This window comes from Oryctolagus cuniculus, chromosome 15 (genome assembly GCF_051225735.1).
Source record: "Oryctolagus cuniculus isolate XC-2025 breed Fujian yellow rabbit chromosome 15, ASM5122573v1, whole genome shotgun sequence".
In the NCBI taxonomy this organism is placed as follows: Eukaryota; Metazoa; Chordata; class Mammalia; order Lagomorpha; family Leporidae; genus Oryctolagus; species Oryctolagus cuniculus.
This window is the reverse complement of record NC_142881.1, coordinates 86,175,821-86,196,223: the sequence shown is the minus strand read 5'-3', so window position 1 is coordinate 86,196,223 and position 20,403 is coordinate 86,175,821. Positions and strand designations below refer to the sequence as shown.

Below are 20,403 nucleotides of genomic sequence, written 5' to 3'. Positions count from 1 at the left end.
TCTTTTAAAAAAAAAGAGATTTATTTATTTGAAAGGCAGAGTTACACAGAGAGAGGAGAGGCAGAGAGAGAGAGAGAGAGAGAGAGAGAGAGAGAGGTCTTCCATCTGCTGATTCCCTCCCCAGATGGTTGCAACAGCTGGAGCTGCGCCAATCTGAAGCCAATAGCCAGGAGCTTCTTCTGAGTCTCCTACATGGGTGCAGGGCCCAAGGACTTGGGCCATCTTCCACTGCTTTCCCAGGCCATAACAGAGAACTGGGTCAGAAAGAGGAGCAGCCGGGACTTGAACCAGTGCCCGTATGGGATGCCTGCACTGCATCAGCTATGTCTTAACTGGCATTATAAAGCCGTCAACTTGGTGATTGATTGCAGTTATTTATTTTCCAATTCTAGAGTTTTAGTTTGTTTTCAAGTCTTCTGTGCCACCTCGTTTATTTATTCTTAAACAGTCCTCAGGAATGCATTCTTTATTTATTTGAAAGGCAGATCGACATCTCCCATCTGCTGCTTCATTCCTCAAATGTCCACAGCGGCCCGTGCTGGCCAGGCTGAAGCCGGGAGTGGAGAACCCCATTCGGGTCTACCACGTGAGTGTTGGGGACTCAAGTACATGAGCCGTCACCTGCTGCCTTCCGGGATGCACGTTAACAGGAAGCTGGAGTCAGGAGTGGGGCTGGGACTTGAACCCACGCGTTCCGATATGGGATGCAGGGCTCCCAAGGGGCTTCTCTACCAAGTGCCTGCCCCTGGGCCACACTGTTTAGTTTTCAGTTTTTAAGGTTTTTGAAAGAGAGAGAGAGAGAGAGAGAGATCCTTCGTGTAGTAGTTGCCAAGTGTCATTTAGCTGCTAGAGTATGCAAATGCCTGCCCTCCCCCCCCCCCCCGCCCCAGTTTAATTGTGTCCTGGGTATTGTATTAGCTCAATTATTTGTGGAAATGATTTGAGGTCCAGGCTGCAGCCTGGGGCAGCTTAATACAACTGCCAGGACTTGAGAGCTCGAGATTTTTCTGGATTTTTCTGGGCCTTCCAGATGACGTGAAAGTGGGTTCAGTGCATGCAGCCGCTGGTGCGTTTATATTTTATGCTCATTCTGGGGACACAGTCCTTTCCCAGCCCGGTGAGTGTGGTGGGGCACCAGGGTTCCCCTTCGGTGGTGCTGGACTCCAGGACCCTCCCCCCAATTCTGCAAAGACTAAGCCATGAGAGCTTGCTTTCCGGGCTGCCTACCCAAGACCACAAGATAGCCCGGGGGTATGGTCTGCCCTCTGTCTCCCTGCTCTTGAACCAGAGAGCCTTTCTATGCTTTTCAAATGAGATCTTTCAAAAACGTATGTATGCCAAAAGTTGAAAATATCTTCCACGGGCAGCTTGGTCTGAATGACCAAGTCGCCTCTTTCAGCTGCAGAATCTCCTTGTGGGGCGTTAGACCGGAATGGCCATGCTGTCTTTTTCAGGACTTCTATTCATGAACTTGGAATACCTCTCTTCCATTCACAGCTCCAGCGTCTTCGAGTAGAGTTTATGCTTACCTCGATAAGGTTTTGTCTTTCATGTCTTGTTAGATTTATTCTCTGGGACTGTCACAGCCATGTATTTTAAATTGTGATTCTGTTGTTTATTGCCGGTGTATAAAACGCAATTGGTTTGTACACAGATCTTGTATGAGCTCCTGTGACCTTATTTATCATTTCTATGAATGCATTTGAAGATTCTTTTGGGGTTTCTCCATAAACGACCTTCGTCTCTAAGCAATGACACTTTTATTTCCTTTATGAAGTTTTCCCGTCATTTTTCTTCTCGTCGCACTGGCTGGAACCTGTAGTGCAGTGATGAATGGAAGCGCTGATAGCGCATATCTCTTCATCCTGATTTTGAAGGGAACGTTCCAACACTTCCCCATTTAGGATGATGCATGTTGCAGGGTTTTTTTAGATGCTCTTTGTCAGGCTAAGTCTGTTCTTTCCTTTCCATTTTACTATGAGGCTTTTAAAAATTAAATTATGAATGAATGCTGAATTTTATTGAATGCATTTTAATGATTAGAACAATCCCACTATTTTTTATTGTTTAAGCTGTTAACGAATAAATGACATTTAGTTATTTAAAATTCTTTTATTGATGTGAGAGGCAGAGAAACAGAAAGAGAGACACAGCCAAAGCTCCCATGCAAACATCTGCAAAGCCAGGAGCTGAAGTCTGTCCAGGTCTTCCATGGGGGTGGCAGGGACTCTCGGATTTGAGCCATTCCCTTGCCTCCCAGGGTGTGCATTAGCAGGAAGCCGGATGGGAAGCCAAGTGGGGAGTCAGGCCCTCCGATATGGAATACGGCGACCCCCAAAGTGGTGTCTCAACCACTGTGCCAAAAACCCACCCCAGAGCCCCTACATCTTTCCAACACACATCACTGCTGCTGGAGGCGGACCCCAGATGTGGGCCAAGGAACTGCGGACTCAGGTCCCAGGATTTGCAGCCCTGCATTGTGTAGCATTTCTGCACAGAAGCAACGGCCAAAGTCCTCTTTCTTGGCATGACATTTTATTGAATAGGCTTTAAATACTTTGAATATAATATTTTCAATATACAGTTCCTGAATCAGACATATATTTCTTCAAAGCACAAAACTATAAATTAAAGTTGAAGGGCTATAAATACACATATACATATTGCCATAAATCTAGAACTATTTTATAAAAATAGAACTCAAATAGTAAGTTTATATGGTTTGGCAATTCAGCAGTATTGTAAGGTGGCCACGTATGCTTTTATGATGCATCCCTGTTCCCGGTGGCCATCTCATGTTCCATCTCTTGGGGGACATGCGGAGCAGCCTCCTTTACCAGGGTCTCCCCAGGGATGCCCTTGGCAATGGCTCAGTGTTGGCTTTGCATAAAGATGCAGTGCACCTACCTGCCCTCGGAGGTGGAAGACCAGCTTCCAGCCCCTCCCTCCGAGACAGGCGTTCCCTCCCGCTAGGTGTCTCTACCCCAGCTCTGGGAGTCCTCAGAGTGCACTGTTGGGGATCTAACTCTACGGAGTGGGTGTGAGCTCGGGTCTGCTGGATAAGCGGTATAGTTGCAAAGAAACCACCTGAGCAGTGCCTGCTGGGTCCTGTCATCCTGACCGGCGGGCACTGACCTGATGTTCTTACACACACGCTCTCCGGTCCTCAAAGCCTGCAAGGTGGGTTCGCTCTTCTCCTCATTGGGCAATGGAAGGAACTGAGTCCTTGGGCATTTGGCCAAGGTTGTGAGGGGCTGAGGGAGCCCAAGGCTGGAGCTCTCTGCCTGCCCAGGAATTCCTGGAGGGAAACTGGGAGAGAACGGGTTATTTCATGAGAAGGGACAGGCGGCTTTTCACAGCAAGTGCACGGCGGGGTCCCCAGGCACCCCCAGGACCCTTGGTCTCCAACTTCCCCAGGTCAGCAAGAAGGTAGGGGAATGCACCTGGACCTACAGACTGGGGTCTGAGGTGTGTACAACTGCAGCCCACACCCTGACCTTCCTCATCACCAGTCAAAGCCTATATCAAACCAGAGGGACCAACCAAATGCCCCAGCCCCACTGCAGTCCGCCGGTCACAGCACAGAGAGCTCCCACGGCGGCCCCCAAAGCATACACTGGGCAACGTCCCAGGGCCACCAGGAGGTGCCCAGAATGATGCAGCCTGGGTTAGGGGCACTTCCCCGGGACCCCCGCAGCAGCAGAGTTGCCTCGCAATGGGAGAACACAGCTCACGCGCCCCTGCTCCTCTGCCCTTTAAAAAAATGTGCCCAGCGCCTGCTCGTGCACTGCCTCCCCTGGCTCAGCTGCTCTATGTCCGAGCTGTCTGCCCTTCCTCAGCCAGAGCTGCGGCTGGGCTGGGCACCACCATTCCCTCTGCCCAGCCCTGCTCTCTGCCCATTGTCCCCTCTGTCCCCAAGGCCGGCTGGAAAGCCTGGCTCTGGGCCCCTCCACCTGTGCTGCCATGGAATCCCTGGATGGCATCCTTCAACCAAAGGAGCCCTCCTGTTAAAGGGTGCCCTGCTTGAGCCACCGAGATCATTTTCTGAAATTAATGTCACCGTGGATTTCTGTAAAAGCTCGCTCTTGAAAACAAACAAAACAAAGCAGGCCACAGCCAGAGAAACTCCGGGACAGCCTTCTTTTCCCTCCACCTATCAGGGTAGAGTCAATGGGAAAGGGGCGGAGAAAATGCAAATGAGAGGCCCCCCGGAGGGCGTGGCCTACTCCACCTGCCACTGGCTGGCCCTGATGCCACATGGGAGGCAAGACAGTTGCCAGGGCTCCTGGACAGTCATAGGTGGAAACATTATTTTTCCTTTCAGGATAGCTGGATACGATTTTCTGAACTCAGTGGAAGATCCGTCTCTGGGAGGCCAAAGGAGAAATGTGTGTGTGGAGGGGGGCAGGTCACCATGTTTTAGATGAACTTGGCCTGTGTGTGTGTGTGTGTGTGTGTGTAGGTAGGTGGGGTTAGGGGGTGTTTGCAGGCCTGCAAGGCTCAGGGGAGGCTCTGTGAACACCACGACCAGGTGCTTTTGCTCTGAAAACTAAGCCCCCTGCTCCCCGACTCCCTACCCCCAGAAGAAAGAAGCAATGACCCAGATGTAGCCTCTGCTTCCGTGACTCACTTAGGTGCGTTGCACGCCAAGGGTGATTCATTCTTTCAGTGGGCAGAAATATCACCTGGACAAGCTAGGTCCTGCGGGGAAAGGAAATAGGTGGACCCCGGGAGGGGAGTAGCCTGGGAGGAGCAAGGGCCCTGCCTCACCTAGGCCTGAGGGCACCTTGATAAATATTGACAATTCCCATGCATAATGAGGGGCCTTTGTCTGCTCACACACCAGCTTCTCCAGCCTCACGTAATGCCTCTGTGTGGTCTAGGGTTGGGTCCTGGGGCCCTGGGAGCTGCAGAAAGCTGGGGCGAGGGACGGCTACAGGCTTTTGCAGGAGGCTGGGCTTGGGGCCGGGAAACCTAGTGGTGCCTGGGAGTCAAGGTTGGTGGCCCTGACTTGGTCTTGGGCCATCTTCCTTGGTTGCAGGTGGCTTGCCCCGGGCAGGCTGCAGTGGACTGCAGAGGTCTCTCATGTCAGCCAGGCTCACTTGCACGGCTTTCGCGAACTCCGTGGACGACGTTTCCTTGCAGCTGTGAAAGCTGGAGATGCAGAAGAGGATGGTCTCAGCCTGCGGGTTGTAGCAGGCCCCGTACCCGTTGGGGACCACAGGACCGTAGCAGCAGAACATCTCCATGGCCGTGGGCACCTGGAGGGGAGGACAGAGCAGAAGCTGCTTGTTGGGAAACAGCACATGTGAGCCTGCTAGAAGGCAGGGCCTTGCTCGCCCAGGGGCCCAAGGCTCAGGGCTCAGGGCAGGATATCTGCTTCCCTGTCTCCCCGCCTCGGCCCCTGGGGGCTGGATTGAATTAACCAAAGCAGCCGGCTGCTTCTACCCCGATGGTCACAGCCAGGCTCATGAAAATAAACCCATCTGGTTTCATGAGGGTGGGAGAAGAGGGACCTCAAGCCCACTCCCCGGGTCCAATCTGCTCCACTGTGGAGTGGGCAGCTCCAGGGTGCCCAGGCGCTAGGTCCTGGGCTGAGTCTCTTCTTTACCTGGGGATGGGGCAGGGGTGGGGGGAGGGTGGCATTTGAGCAATCAGGGTAATTTACTCAAGGGCACCTAGTGGCCCCCAACAGTGGGCTGGCTTCTCTGCAGGGAGTCATCTAAGAAATGCACGAAATCTGGTCCCTGCCTGTCTCCTGGTCTCCCGGTCTCCCGCAGATCCTTAATTACCGTCAGCCTTGCCTGGCTGCTCAGATTCTCTCCCCCATGGCCTGGCCACGCCCCATTACCCAGCGCTGGGCGTTTGCAGAGGTTGCCATCTGTGGAGTTTTACTTATACACCTAATACTTTGCGACTGATTGGCAGTGGCGAGATTCTGTGGCGACTAGAGGATCGCCAACCCAGAGAGTGGGCTCCTGGTGGCATTGGGGCCCCCAAAGCTGCTTTCCCATTGGAAAACAAGACTCCCCACCCACTAAGCCCATGCCCCAACATTCAGTTTACTAGCTGCGTCTACGGGACAAGTAGAGAGCCTGGGCAGGTGCAGGGCAGGGTTCCTGACGCTTGGCTCTTGGAAGTGGCACTGGCCGTTTGGGCAGAACAAACCATCAGTCTCGCTAACAGAGTCACTGCACTGTCAGACGAATTCGCCGTTTGAGAGCCAAAGGCTGGCTGCCCATTCCGAAGCACGTCTCGCCCATACGTGGTTTCCTGCAGAATTTATACTGCCGCGTTCTGGCCTCCTTTGCTCATGTCTGCGGGCTCTCCACCGTTAGGACACAATCAAATTCCTAAGTGGGCTTTTATCCTCCCTGGTGGAGGAGTGGAGGGAAATTGACGATGGCAGGGGTGTTCCCTTCCCTGGTGGATTCGGTTCTGCCTCTTTGACACCGGTCCTTACCCGACCCAGCCTGCAGCGCTGGCTGGGAGCTGTGCGGCTGGTGGCCGATCTCCTGCCATGGAGCCCACAGCCTTTTAGAATAAACCCTGGGACCTGTCTGGAGGTCCTGTCCAGACCTGTTGGGGTCACGGAGTGGAACAGCACCACCCAGGTAACAGATTGAAAGGTAGGGCCGGGGTTGACGGGGAGGGTGCCACCTGGGTGATTCCGTCTCCACCTGGGCTAAGTGTGGGATTACTCCCACACAGTAGAAGGCAAACCAGTGCTCTGGGCAGGCTGGTGGTTTTGCTGAAGAACACATAGCTTCTAACAAGCACAGGCAGCAGGGGCTGGCGCTGTAGCGCAGGGGCTGGCGCTGTAGCATAGCAGGTAAAGCTGCCGCCTGCAGTGCTGGCATCCCATATGGGCACTGGTTCAAGTCCCGGCTACTCCACTTCCCATCCAGCTCTGCTATGGCCTGGGAAAAGCTGCAGAGGATGGCCCAAGTAGCTAGGCCCCTGCACCTGCACCTGCACCTGTGCCTGCGTGGGAGACCCGGATGAAGTTCCTGGCTCCTGGCTTCTGATTGGCTCAGCTCTGGCCGTTGTGGCCAATTGGAGAGTGAACCAGTGGATGGACGACTCAGCCAGTTCCTACGGGGCCTCTTTGGGGACAGCAGTGCATGCAGGGGGCCATACCTGGCTGGTGGAGAGGACAAACCGGTTGCTCATCAGGTAGGTTTCGTCTGTGAACATCTCAGGCAGCTCCTTGCACAGGTCCTGGGCCAGCTCCCGCAGGGCCAGCAGGTGGTTGTCGATGGCCATCCCTGTTATGGCCTGCGGGATCAGGGACAGAGACAGGAGATGGGCCGTGGGCTCGGCTGCACTTCTTCGCTCCTCCTCTCCCAGCCCATGGTTCTACCGCGACGGCTCCCGCAGTCACACGCATGCTCACTCAGCACTTGCCCCGTCCACAGCGCGTGTGGGTGGCCGCTCAGGACTGACCGGTAAGCCACGTAGCTTCTGCCTTCCTGGGCCCCTGTGCACTGCTACACGCCCGGGAGGAGTCCAGCTCGTGTTGGGCTGTACCTTGAGGACAGTGAGTCGGGGCCTAGGGACTGCTGGCCCTGTCCAAGCTTTCGGAGGGGCGTGCCTGGCTGTCACTGTGCAGACCCTGTCACCACCACCACCTCTGCAGGACCCCAGGGAACAAGGGACACAGAAGGTGCTGGGTCTGTTCCTGAGGCTTGGTTGCTGTTTCGTATGCTCAAGATCAGTTCGATTAAACTGGATCTGTAATCTAAGAAGTCATTTGGAGACAGGCACTGCATGCCTCAGCAGGGCTTGGGTAACATTTTTTTTTTTTTTTTGACAGGCAGAGTGGACAGTGAGAGAGAGAGACAGAGAGAAAGGTCTTCCTTTGCCGTTGCTTCACCCTCCAGTGGCCGCTGTGGCCGGTGCACTGCACTGATCCGATGGCAGGAGCCAGGTGCTTCTCCTGGTCTTCCATGGGGTGCAGGGCCCAAGCACTTGGGCCATCCTCCACTGCACTCCCTGGCCACAGCAGAGAGCTGGCCTGGAAGAGGGGCAACCGGGACAGAATCCGGCGCCCCGACCGGGACTAGAACCCGGTGTGCCGGCACCGCAAGGCGGAGGATTAGCCTAGTGAGCCGCGGCACCAGCCTTGGTTAACATTTTTAAGGGGAGAGAGCTGGGTGTTTGATGACACATTTGTTTATTTTTCAATCACAAGATATGTAGACTCTTAAGAAAAAGATTTATGTGTTTGAAAGGCAGAATGTGTGTGTGTGTGTGTGTGTGTGTGAGAGAGAGAGAGAGAGAGAGAGAGAGAGAGTGAGTCCTGGCTGCTCCTCTTCTGATCCAGCTCTCTGCTATGGCCTGGGATAGTAGAAGACGGCTCAAGTGCTTGGGTCCCTGCACCTGCGTGGGAGACCTGGCAGAAGCTCCTGGCTCCTGGCTTTGGATCAGCTCAGCTCTGGTCGTTTTGGCCATCTGGGGAGTGAACCAGCAGATGGAAGACCTCTCTCTCTCTCTCTCTCTCTCCTCTTTTTGCCTCTCAGTAACTCTGCCTTTCAAATAAATAAAAGATCTTTAAAAAAGAAAAGTAGAAGAAGTGGAGCAGCCGGGACTCAAACTGGCGCCCATATGGGATGCCAGCATCATAGGCTTAATCCACTATGCCACAACACCGGCCCCTATATTTAAATCCATAAGGAAGGATAGGGTAGCAGAATGAGAGCTCCAGGATTTCAGCGTCAGAGGGCCTTGAGGGGAGTGGAGTGGCTGGCAGTGGGCCAGGGCACTGCTTCTACGCCTCTCCCACGTGAGGCTGGGGTGTAGTAGGCACCCTGGTTTTATTTGGAGCGTTTGGGGGGCTGATGGAGACACCCTTGGCTTATAGCCATAACCCCGGGGGACAACAGGTAGGGGTGAGAGTGGGGAGGATCTCGCGGTTACGTAAGACGGCCCTTGGCAGTCAAAGCCCCTCCGAGCAGGAGGCACCTCCCGCCGCAGTGAGCTTCACTCAGGTGTACAGGGTCTGGGGATCAGACAGGTGTCTCTTTCAGCGGCCAATGAAGGCACAGATGATTTGGCCTCAGCCTCTCCAAATGCACCTCATTGCAGGCTGGGGAGACGAACAGCACAGCCTCAGCCCGCCTGACATGTGCTCTGAGCCCATCCCCGAAGCGCCAGGCTCTCTTCCCTTCTCTGGTTCCCCGCCCCCCCCCCGCCCGCCCAATGTAACCTCTGACCCTGGGAGGCCATGCAAGTGGCTTCATGTTTTGTTTTGCTAACTCCCAGCACCTTGCCGGGCATAAAGCAAACCAAACACAAACAATCCACTGATTGCATGAGAGGCTGCTTAATTTTCCCCCAAGAGGGCAACCACTTAACTATTCAGATGAGTTGGGTATGTAGGGCTAAGTCTACATGGGAAGGTTCTGCAACCCCAAAATGCACTGGACTTGCTTTCGTAGACGAAGGGTAGAATTGGCTCAATTCATTTTGATAGATCATCCTTCTAAGACTGCATCAAGATGACTTGCAGTTAATATACTGATCACCAGCCCCAAGCAGTGGCTCAGTGTGCATTGTTTGTATGCAAATGAGGGCTCCACAGGGCCAGAAAAGAAATTATTTCCCTAAAGTAGGGAGACATTCTCTTGACAAGTTTGATGTAATTATTAATTCCCAGCAAAGACCTTTACTTCATAGGTCGTATTTCTTTATGCAGAGAATAAGAGCCACAACCTAGCACCTGCTCATGGTGTGTCGGCCACCTCTGTTTGACAGACCCAAGCCCCGCCCCTTCACCTTTGACCTTTCATTTTGGATACTCAGTAAACTGCCACATGTATGGGGGGATTCTTTAAGAAGCTGGTGGAAATGCAGATTACTGAACATCTATGCAACACTGTTGCACCAACATGCAATTATCTGTTGTTGTTTTTATCCAAGAGACAGAGCCTGTCTCCACCCAACAGCCAGACCCGGCCAGATCAAAGTCAGGAGCTGGGAACTCAGTCCAGTGGGCGGCAGGGGCTCAATGGCCGGAGCCATCGCCATTGCCTCCCAGGGTCTCCATTAGCAGGAAGCTGGAGTGGGGAGCATGAGCTGGGATTGAAACCCGGGCACCCCAGTGTGGGACGTGGGCATCTGTTAACCCCTGGGCCAGTGCTCAGCCCTGGACATATCCTTCAATGCCACACCCATGAACTTTCTGAAAACCCCTTGTACCACGTGCCCTTATCACCATGGCCTTGTTTCAAAGGGTGTCAAATACTCTCAGATTCTTGCAAAATCCATGCAAAAAAGTCAGAATGGTGTGCTACTCAGGTTCCAAACATCCAGAGAAGGCGGCTCTCAGAGGGGGCGTGGCCTTGCCGTGTCACCGGGCGGGTGGTTGGCTGAGCTCTCACCCCGGGGGGGCTCGTGCTGTGACCCCCAAGTCTTGCAGGCTCTGGGACATCACTCACCATGACAGTGTACTCGGTCTGGGCGCGGATGGCGTCTCTCAGCAGCCGCAGCTTCTCACAGTCCTGTCGATGACAGAGACGCGTCACAAGGGACTTTTAGGAGGTTGCCTGAGGACTGGTGCCCCCAGGGGAAGCCACAGCGACCCCTGCTGGTCCCCCTTTGCCACCATGGCTCCCTGAGGCCAGAGCAGGACGTACGGGCATAGCAGCGGCAGGAGCCTGGTGGTCTGTCATGGCTCTCACAAAAGCCAGCGCTTCTGCCGTGGCCGATCTGATGTTGTCCACGCGGCCCTCGCGGAACCGGCGGATGGACGCACTCTCGTAAGTGGGTACCAGCTTCCGGTGGAGTCTGTGTGGGATACAGGATGAAGGGCACACGATCATTTATTCTCAGGGCACCGGCGATGCAGAAAGAAAAATGGGCTCAGCGGCTTGGTTTGGACAGTGCTGGCTCTCGGCGGCGTATTCCACGCTACTGTTAAGAGGACCCGCCAGTAGCGCTCCCAGAGATGGATGCTGGCACAGGCTCTCATGGGCGGAGCCACATGCACGTCTCTACATCACCTGTGCTTTGCTGATAGAAAACAAGGAGCTGGTGACTGGTTGCTTTGGAAAAAAAATCCCCATCTGTTGGGAAAAACCTCAAATTTTCCAAGAGATCCCGGTGGGCGTTGGAAGAAGAGTGCAGAATGGAATAATTGTGCAATTCATCGCTCACAGCCTGGAGGGAACCCTGTTTGTTTGATCTAAAGTAACTCAGGCGTGACCCCCGGAGGAGGCAGGAGGTGGGCGGGGCCTCGGTGGTGGGAGCACCAGGCACCCCGGCTACGCCTCTCCCACCCAGGGGAAACCTCTTACCCCTGATGCGTGTGAGCTGCCCACACCTGGCTGGCATGTCCCCCTTCTTATCAGACGCTGGGGGAACATACAAGGCAGAGAGTTCAGAGAGGGTCAGGGACAGCCCAGAGTCACCCAGCAAGTCGCAGCCTGTGTCCCAGGCCTCTCCAGGCAAGTCCTTTCTGCACTGGGTGGGCTCCTGCAGGGGAAGGCTCTGTTTGATGGAGCCCAGGGCCTGGCGGGTGACTCAACTTCCCCGTGCACACCTATCCTAGTCCCCCAGGTCTCGTCAAGGGAGCCCCCTTCCTGTCTCTCTGTGGGCCCTGGAAGCAAACGCTGTGCTGAGCGTAGGCACAGATGCTGTCACTGGTTGGGCAGTGGGCAATCCCAGGGCTCAGGGCTGATGTGAGCAGTGGGCAATCCCAGGGCTCGGGGTTGACGTGAGTGGCAAGCATAAGCCTGAACCTGCAGAGCTGAGAGGTGGAACTTTTAAGAGGAGAGTGGAGGGGCTGGCCCTGGCTCACTTGGTTAATCCTCCACCTGCGGTACCAGCATCCCATATGGGCACTGGGTTCTAGTCCCGGTTGCCCCTCTTCCAGTCCAGCTCTCTGCTGTGGCCCGGGAGTGCAGTGGAGGATGGCCCAAGTGCTTGGGACCTGCACCTGCATGGGAGACCAGGAAGAAGCACCTGGCTCCTGGCTTCGGATTGGTGCAGCTCCGGCCGTAGTGGCCATGTGGGGGGTGAACCAATGGGAGGAAGACCTTTCTCTCTGTCTCTCTCTCTCTCTCACTGTCTAACTGCCTGTCAAATAAAAAAAAAGAGGAGAGAGTGGGGTGTGAGGTCTCTGCCCCCATGCATGGGTGAGGGGTGCTGCCCGGGGAACAGGCCCCCGCCCCTCCTGGTACAAGCTCTGGGTCTCCCTGTGCTCTCACTACTACATTAGGGCACAGCACAAAGGCCCTGGTCAGATGTGACCCCTCGAGGTCAGGCTCCCCGATACGTTGAGCCCAGCTTCTAGTCTCTATAAGTCACCTTGTGACACAGTGCACCTTGCTTTTTAAACCAAGACACCCAGTTTGTGGTATTCCATTATGGCTGTAGAAAATGGACCGAGTCCTCCCATCTGGGTAGCTTGGGTTTTCTGCTGAGTCCAGGAGCAGATGGAGACATTGTTTATGGGGCCAGTATCGTGGCACAGCAAGCGGGTTAAGCCACTGCTGGTTAAGTTGCCACTTGCATTGCTGGCTGGCTTCCCATACTGGAGTGTTGGTTTTTGTGTCCTGGCTGCTCCACTTGTGAGCCAGCTTCCTGCCAATGCACCTGGAAAGCCAGCAGGCGATGGCCCAAGTGCTAGGGCCTCTGACACCCAAGTGGGAGACCAGGATAGGGTCCCGGGTTCCTGGCTTCAGCCTGGCCCAGACCTGGCTGTTGTGGCCCTTTGGGGAGTAAACTAGCAGTTGGAAGATCTCTCTCTCTTCTCCTCTCTCTGCCTTTTAAATAAATTAATTGATTTTTACAAAAACATTTGTTCACGTGCAAGTATTAAGTGCTAGCCAAAAGTCTGTTAAGAACATGTTTAGGGGGCCAGCACCATGGTGTAGTAGGTTAAGCCTCTGCACCGGTTTGAATTCTGGCTGTTCCACTACCCATCCAGCTCCCTGCTAATGTCCCTGGGAAAGCAGTGGAAGATGGCCCAAGTGCTTGGGCCCCTGCACCCACATGGAAGACCCGGAAGAAGTTCTGAGCTCCTGGCTTCAGCCTGGCCCAGCCCTGGCTGTTGCGGCCATTTGGAGAGTGAAGCAGGGGATAGAAGATCTCTCTCTCTCCTTCTTTCTCTGCCTTTCAAATAAATACATAAATCTTAAAAAAAAAATGTTTAAGGGGATGGAAATGCTGACAACCTGATACAATCACCATACACTGAATACACATATCGAATTGCTCCACTACGCCCCATAAATAAGTACGATTAAATTAATAATTTTTAAAAATCGACAACTTAAATCCCCCCCACCCTAAAAATGGGCAGCTGTTGTTGCTATGGCTCAGAGTCAAGCAAGCTGTCCGCAGGGAAGCAGGTCCCCATCCATTCCTGGCCTAGGCCGTGGTCGGTACGGGCCTGAGGCTGGGACGTGCTCAGAGCTGCGGGGGCCGGGAGGCACGCCAGGTCGAGGTCCGGCCTGGACGCTTGCCCATCAATTCAGCCACAGGCCCTTGGGATGGCAGAAGGTGCCGACTGCAGCCGCCCAGCCCTGTCTTGGTGCTGCTGAGGCTTTGGTGTGCGGCGTCCCGACTGCAGCCGGCTCTCAGCGGCCCTGAGCTCAGGTCTCCCAGCAGGGAGGCTGTGCGCCCACGCATGCGCACAGGCGCACATGGCTGCTGCCCTCTGGTTAGCGAGCGCTCCTGGCCGGGCTAGCAAGCTGCAGATGGAACAGAACAGCCTCTACTGTCCACACCCCTGGCTTTATGAGCCGGAACCACAGAAGCCCGAGCCTGGCTCTGCGAAGATCTTGTTTGCATTTTATTTATTTATTTTTAGGCATCTTTTCAAAGGCCCGTTGGGCGCATCCCCCCCCCCCCCCCCCCGCCTCAGTCCTGTCCTCCCCCCACCTCCAACCAGAGATGACGCAGGGCCACCCCTAATGAAAAGCGCATGACTCTGATTCAGTCCCCTACCGACGCCTGCTCTGAGCCAGGTGTGGTTTGAGCACTGGAGACGCACACATTCGTGGGACACCCCCAGGGTGTCAGGGGTAGGGGACAATCTAGAAAAAGCACACACAATCTAGAAAGTGCACACACAAAGCAGTTCACAGAACTAACACCGGCCTTGGGAGAAAACAGGGCTGCTCCCCCACCTCACCCCTCCCCCAGGCCAGGGGACACCACCCTCCTCCCTCACGTGAGCATCCCTGGGTCTGTGCACCTGCCCTTGGTGCTGAGGGTGGAGGAGGAAAGAGAAGGGCTCAGAGGGGGCACACGTTGTGGCCTGAGTCTCGGGCAGGCCTCCTGCCCTGGGCCCTCTCTCCTGGTGGTAGTTGGGGGGTGGGACAAGGTAGTGGCAGAAAAGCAGGTGACAAGGGAGTCCCGGGTGGCAAGGGAGCCCCAGGCGGCTGCTGCAGATAAGGGAGTCCCCACCGGCCTCCGCAGGGGGTGCCTGAGCTGGAAGGTGACCCAGGACAGGACAGCACTGAGGCAGGGTCCCAGGAAAAGCCAGCTCACAGGGGGCCTGTCTCAGCCTGGCTTTTGCTCTGAGCCTAGGGGGAAGTGTCCAGGTTTCCCAGAGGGAAGTCTGATGTACATATTTCCAAGTTCATGCCTCAGGAAGACAGAATTACAGGGGCCAGAGTGGGCGCAGAGACCCCCTGGGAGCTGCTGCATTGGCCACGCACAGGAGGGTGTGGCTGGGGAGGGGACGAAGGCAATGGCAGTGGAGGACAGGGGAGGGGCTTGGGGGACAATCGGAGGGGGCATCTGGGTGAGAGATAGGTCATTTCGGACTTATGCAACCAGGCTGGGAAGATAGGAACAGGTCCCAGCGGGCTGCGGCTCTAAGGAGCAGCCTCCCCCCGCCCACCCCAGATTCTGCTCGTGGCCTGGCCCTCTCCGTAGCCCCTCTGACCCCCGTGCCCCTGCACCAGCGCTCGGGCAGGTCCTGACTGTGTCAGCCTTCCGGCCCTCTCCTGGGGCTGGGTTTAGATCTGATCCTCTGTTCCTGCATGCCACCTGCCATGGCGGCCTCGGGTCCCAGGATCCCAGAGTCGAGCATCGAGAGAGCCTTGTCAGCCAGCACCCCCCGGCCTGGGGTGCAGATCTGGTGCCTTGGGCTCACCTGTAGAAGGCGAGCTGCAGGCCCACCTGGATGAAGGCGTCGGGGCTGAACTTCTGCTTCTTAATGAAGCTTTTCCCATAGCCGTCGAACGGATAAACAAGGAAGTCGAGATCCTTGACTATTCTGTGGGAGAAGCAGGAAGACGATTGCGTTCACACCACTGGAATGCACTCACCACCAACCCAGGCATGATTCCAGCACCTGGCCGCATCCTGGCACTCTGGGAGATGAGGACACGGGCCCTGCACCCTGGGGACACACTGGGGTGACAGCGACACGCCGCGCCCTTGTGGAAGTGGCAGCAGCTCGCTGAGGCCAGGGCTACTGTGAGATGTAGGTGATCTCAGCGCAGCAGGTGGTGGACAGAGGGCCAGGCTGCAGCAGGGAGGCAGGCCAGGGAAAGACAGGGATGATGAGAGACATTGGCATGGGCAGAGACCACGTGGCCCACAAAGAAAATTCTAGAAACCTGCTGCCCAGGAAAGAGGCCATTCTTTGACCGGTGTGGGCAGGAGTGTCGGGCATCCCTGGGGGTGTGGGGTGCGCTCCGTCACCTTAGCCATCACTCGGCGGGAGTCTCCCCACCCAGGGTTATCCCTGCTGTGGCCTGGGGCCTGGGGGCTTGCTGTGGTCATCCCAGTTTGCCAGTGCCTGAAGAACAGCCTCATCCCCAAACTGCAGCTGGTCACAGGCCAGCTCCCCGAGGTGATGCTGAGACTGCCCCCTGCCGACCGTTCTCATCACAAGCTTGGGGTCCACTCTGACCCCTGGAGCAATGTCCAGCCAGGTCCATCATCTGCCCACCAGCTGTGCGAGACCCAGACAGAGCCTGGCCGGGCAATGCCATGCCCCTCACGCCCTCCCTTGGGACTCCCTGCCAGCCTTGTCTTGAATTCTTCCTCCTGCCTCGCCTGGGCTCACCTGGGCTCACCTGGGTGGGGGCGGGGGAGGCAGGCGCTGGGGAGCGGGGGACTCAGAGGGGTTCACTTTCCCCAGGAGCTCACCCTGCAGTGCCGCCTGTGGACAGACTGAGCAGACAGGGCTCCTCTCTCAGACCCCGGCCTCTTCCTCGGTTCCCCCGCGGTGCCCCCTAAGCCACGGGCCAGGCCTCATCCTCCATCAGCAGGAACTGCGGGGGGGGCACTGGGGCCTTCCCCGAGGCGCCTGGGGCCTGCGCGGGTCCCGGAAGGTGGGTGGCACCTTCCTCCCCCAGCACTCATAGACCCCCCTCCTCACTCTCCCGGGGGCTGCTTCCCCTGGCTGGAGCACCCTGCGAAAGCTGACATATGTCAGCATCGCTTGGCAGAACACCCAAGGCCTCTCCACTGTCCACCTCCAGCCAGGGGCCCCCCGGAGCAGCTCCAGGTAGAGTGGTCTCCACCTTGGCCTCCCCGCCTGACCAGGCTCCGCCCCACTCCTATGAACCGTCCTCCCTGGCTCCCTCAAGCCTCCTGCTTGAAAACCTACAGGAGTTCATTGTGCTACAGGGCAGGCTCTGTGCCTGTACCATGAGGCCAGCAAAGCTCCTCTCGTGGCCGTTCACTTTGCTCGTCTCCAGAGCCGCCTAGATCTTTATGCCTTTTTGCCATCTGGCTGCACTATGAACTCCTATCCATGCTTCAAGGCCCATCTCGGCAAAGCCCTCCCTCACAGTCCTGGCAGATCTTACGTTGCCAGCTCTCTGTGGGCCAGGTCTGGTTTGAGTACTTGTCTGATTCTATCACACAGACTGGGAGCTCCAGTGTTAACAAATGAATGACTGAGTGAGTGAGTGATGACTGAATGAAGGCATTCATACCAGCTTACAGGGAATGAACCATGGTCCAGACCCGGGTGCCAGCCCGTGTCTCCCACTGCCCCTCACTGCGGCCCCCGTACCTGGCCCACCCACGGGAGCTTGCACCTGTCTCCAGCACTCTTGCCTCCGTCCCGTCGGGGGGCTTGAGCCACCGCCTCTCCCCTTGGAGAACAAAGGTCTCCCTTGTCGAGTTGCGGTGTAAATTCAAGCAAATTGAAATAGCTTGGATTCAAATGACCTATTCAAAGCAGCTGTGTGTTACTCCCCCCAGAAAGCAGGGACGACTTCCCGGCCTTGGTCTGCTCAGCCAGGTGAAACCAGAGGAGGAAAAAAAAAATAGCTCTAAGTTTGCATCTTATGGAAATGATGGCTACTTAGGCAAGGTCATTTCCATGAGCAGTCGGGGCGGCGACGGCAGGCTGGGGACTTTGGAAACTGCCTGGGCCGTCTCTCCAAAGGGACACGGTGGCTTTTTTTTCTTACCGTTGGAGCCTCTCTGCCGAGGAGGCCAAGTGTCCTTGGATCTCCGGGGAACATTTCCACCTCAGCCTCCTGGGGGCCGGGAGCTCACTCACCGAGTCGGCTCGCACCAGCTTCTTGCCACCCTGTGTCCTGCGGGTGGACAGGGGTCAGCTCCCGAGGCTCCGCCTCCTGCAGGGCCGGGGTGGGGGAGGGGCTGGGGGACAGCCTGGCGGCTCCATCTCGGCAGTCATTGTAGTTGCTGGTGTGTGCAGCCACGGACTGCCAGGGAGAAAGACCTGCGGGCTCTCCCAGCACCCCACACCCTGGGGCTCTCTAAGACGCCACCCAGCTCCCCCGGAATCCAAAGCCTAAAGGAGCTTTGCATTTCGTCCCCCTTAGAGCACGTGAGGTCGCTAGCATTTCTTGGAGGGAGATCCGAGGCACAGTTGCATCGTCTGTCTACAGGGGCTGGGTTTCAACGATCCTGAAGGGATCCTAGACTCCCGGCGCAAGATCCTCGTTAGGGGATGAGCAAAACTGGAAGTAGCAGTGTGTGTGGACGGACTGAGGAGCCTTCAGTCCCGGCCAGCTCAGAAGCTGGGGAGAGGATCCAGTGTGAGAGGTGGAAACAGACCTCTCTCTGTGCTAGGCCAGTCCTGACCCAAGACAGACAGTAGGTCTGCATCCGGGCTTCCCTGGATCAAAGCCGGTGTTCCTGAGAATTCCCGGCCCCAGCTCTCCCCCGTTGGCCAGGAGACTTTGCAGATGGACACAGCACAGCCCCCGTGCACCCCTTCTCCAAAGACCACCCCGATTTTGCTGGCCCTGTGCTCTGCCCCCAGACTCACATGTGCGCGAGCAGGTGTTCCGTGCACTGCACCAGGACAATGCCGTCAAACGGGGAGTGTTCGCACACCACGCCGCACGTGCCGTCTCGGCCCACCACGAACTGCAACGGGAGGAGGGAGCCCGCGTTTCAGGCCAGCCCTCAGCTCCACACACCCTGCTCCACCAAGGACACCGTGGATAATACTTCCCTGGGCGTGGCTGCCGCGGCCTGGCCACGTGCGTGCCAGTCTCAAGACAGCTCTGTACCACATGGCCTCCTTCCCTGAAGGCGCTGGGCAGCCAAGGCAGAGCCGGGCCCTGTTTGTTCTTCCTCTGTAGTCCTGTGTGGCACTCATACCCAGTCTCTGTTTTTGGACTACCAATGATTTTATTCCCAGGATCCAGAGCTGTGCCCAGACCATACCAGGTGCTGGATGCGTTTGTTGAGGGAGTGAATGAAAGACAATGATTGGGGGCGGGGTGGGGGGAGGGCGTGCTATAGCATAGCATCACCTCCTGTGATGCCAACATCCCCCATGGACACAGGTTCGAGTCCCGGCTGCTCCATTTTCTTCCCCTAGTTGCAGTCTGAGCTTTGGAGGCTTTGTCTCTAAGCAGATGACATGTGGACGGGTCTTAGCCACGTGCTCCTAGGCAGAGCGCTGTCCCGGCCAGCGACTGACACCACTGGCACATCTCAGTCCCATCGGCTCCCAGCCCAGGGGGTGAACCTGCCAGGGGCATGCACGTGCTGGCTCCAGCCACCGGCCATGCCCACGCTCTGCCCGGTGGCTCACGGGAGCGTGGCCGTGCTCCCACAGGGCCGCTGAGCGGCTGCTCACCTGGAGGGACTTGTCGTACCAGCGGTTCGCTCCATTCCGGCTGCAGCCTCCACCGTGAAGGAGCTGCAGTGCCCGGCTGGTGTCGCTGAGGTCCCCGCCTCCCGGTGCGTCCAGACACACCAGGCAGATGCAGCGCTCGATCATGTCCAGCGAGTCTCGGTTGGTGGAGTCTGCAGGGTACGCAAGCACAGCCTGAGCACCTGTTCCCTCCCAGGGCAGCCCTGGCCCCTGACAACACGCGGACACCCAGCTCTGGAGCCAGCCCCGACCTCCCCACCTCCCCAGCTCACTCATCCGTCAGGCTCTCTTCTGCCCCAGTGGTCTCTGCCCCACCATGTGCAGGCCGTTGGTTCTGCCCACCAGGGGCAAAGGGGATGCTTAGACCCTCAGGCCAGCCCTCTCCAGGGGAGAGCCCCCCCATCCCCTTAGTCCATGGCACCCTCACTCCGGCACCGTGAGCCCCAGCTGTGCACAAGCACACTTTTATTTGCCTTGATCCCTGACTTTCAAACATTTAGTTGCTGGAATTTGAAAACAAGGCAATTCCACGTGAAAATCTGCAGGACAGATATTGCTAAGCCCCCATTCCCTGCCAGGTGTTGGTTCAGAGGCACAGCTGCCATGGAAAGGCCAGCCTGCCCTTGAACCTGGCTCTGAATGAGCTCGCTGGGCTGCTCATGGGGACAAGAAGCCCCAAACCCCTGCAGTGTGCAGGAGACGCATCCCCGGGCAGGACTGAGCCTGGGCCCGCGATTTGCTTCTTCCACAGAGTCCCTAACAACCCCTGGCTCCCGGGAGTTCTCCTACAGGGTGGGGGTGGCAGCTTTGAAATCCACGCAGCACCCAAAGGAGTCACCCCTCCCCCATGACACTGGAGGCTCCCAGACAAGGACAGCATGTGGGAGGGGGCGTCGGGCACTGCAGGGCCAGGCCAGCTGGGCCGTCCTGGGCAGCTCCCTCCAACAAGCACGCCCAGAGGGCACTGATCGTGGCCGTGGCTGCCACAGCCGTGTGCTCCCCTTCGCCCGGGCAGGCGTTCTTTCTCCAGCAACTGAACTGAGCGTGGTGCTGGACAACCTGTCTTTGGCTTAAGGACCAGCACCAGAACCAAGCCCACTTAGACCCAAGTTTGAGGTTTTGGTTCACCATGGCCAAGAGTCTCGGCAGTCCTGGCGATGACACCCTGAGCTCAGGGCCAGGTGTGGGGACAGAGGAGGTGCAGGGTGACCCCCGCCCAAGAGTGCGCCCCGAGGGCCGGCGCCATGGCTCAATGGGCTAATCCTCTGCCTTGCGGCGCTGGCACACTGGGTTCTAGTCCCGGTCGGGGCGCCGGATTCTGTCCCAGTTGCTCCTCTTCCAGTACA

At 56.7% G+C, this 20,403-nt stretch overlaps 1 protein-coding gene across 3 annotated transcripts in view; it reads right to left on the bottom strand.

Moving 5' to 3' along the window:
• Positions 1 to 2,188: 2,188 nt before the first annotated feature.
• CHAT (choline O-acetyltransferase) overlaps positions 2,189 to 20,403 on the bottom strand; it is a 53,458-nt gene continuing 35,243 nt past the window's right edge. For 2 of the 3 annotated variants that reach the window (XM_089314180.1, XM_070058107.2), the window contains exons 8-15: positions 19,040 to 19,209; positions 18,218 to 18,318; positions 17,391 to 17,519; positions 15,110 to 15,232; positions 10,638 to 10,788; positions 10,440 to 10,502; positions 7,141 to 7,278; positions 2,190 to 5,261 (exon numbers count right to left, since the gene is read on the bottom strand). In XM_089314180.1, the coding sequence (XP_089170306.1) occupies positions 4,992 to 5,261; positions 7,141 to 7,278; positions 10,440 to 10,502; positions 10,638 to 10,788; positions 15,110 to 15,232; positions 17,391 to 17,519; positions 18,218 to 18,318; positions 19,040 to 19,209 (1,145 nt within the window). In that variant the 3' untranslated portion in view covers positions 2,190 to 4,991. Of the gene's footprint in view, positions 5,262 to 7,140; positions 7,279 to 10,439; positions 10,503 to 10,637; positions 10,789 to 15,109; positions 15,233 to 17,390; positions 17,520 to 18,217; positions 18,319 to 19,039; positions 19,210 to 20,403 lie in introns of all 3 variants that reach the window. The other variant, XM_070058108.2, reaches the window with a different exon arrangement.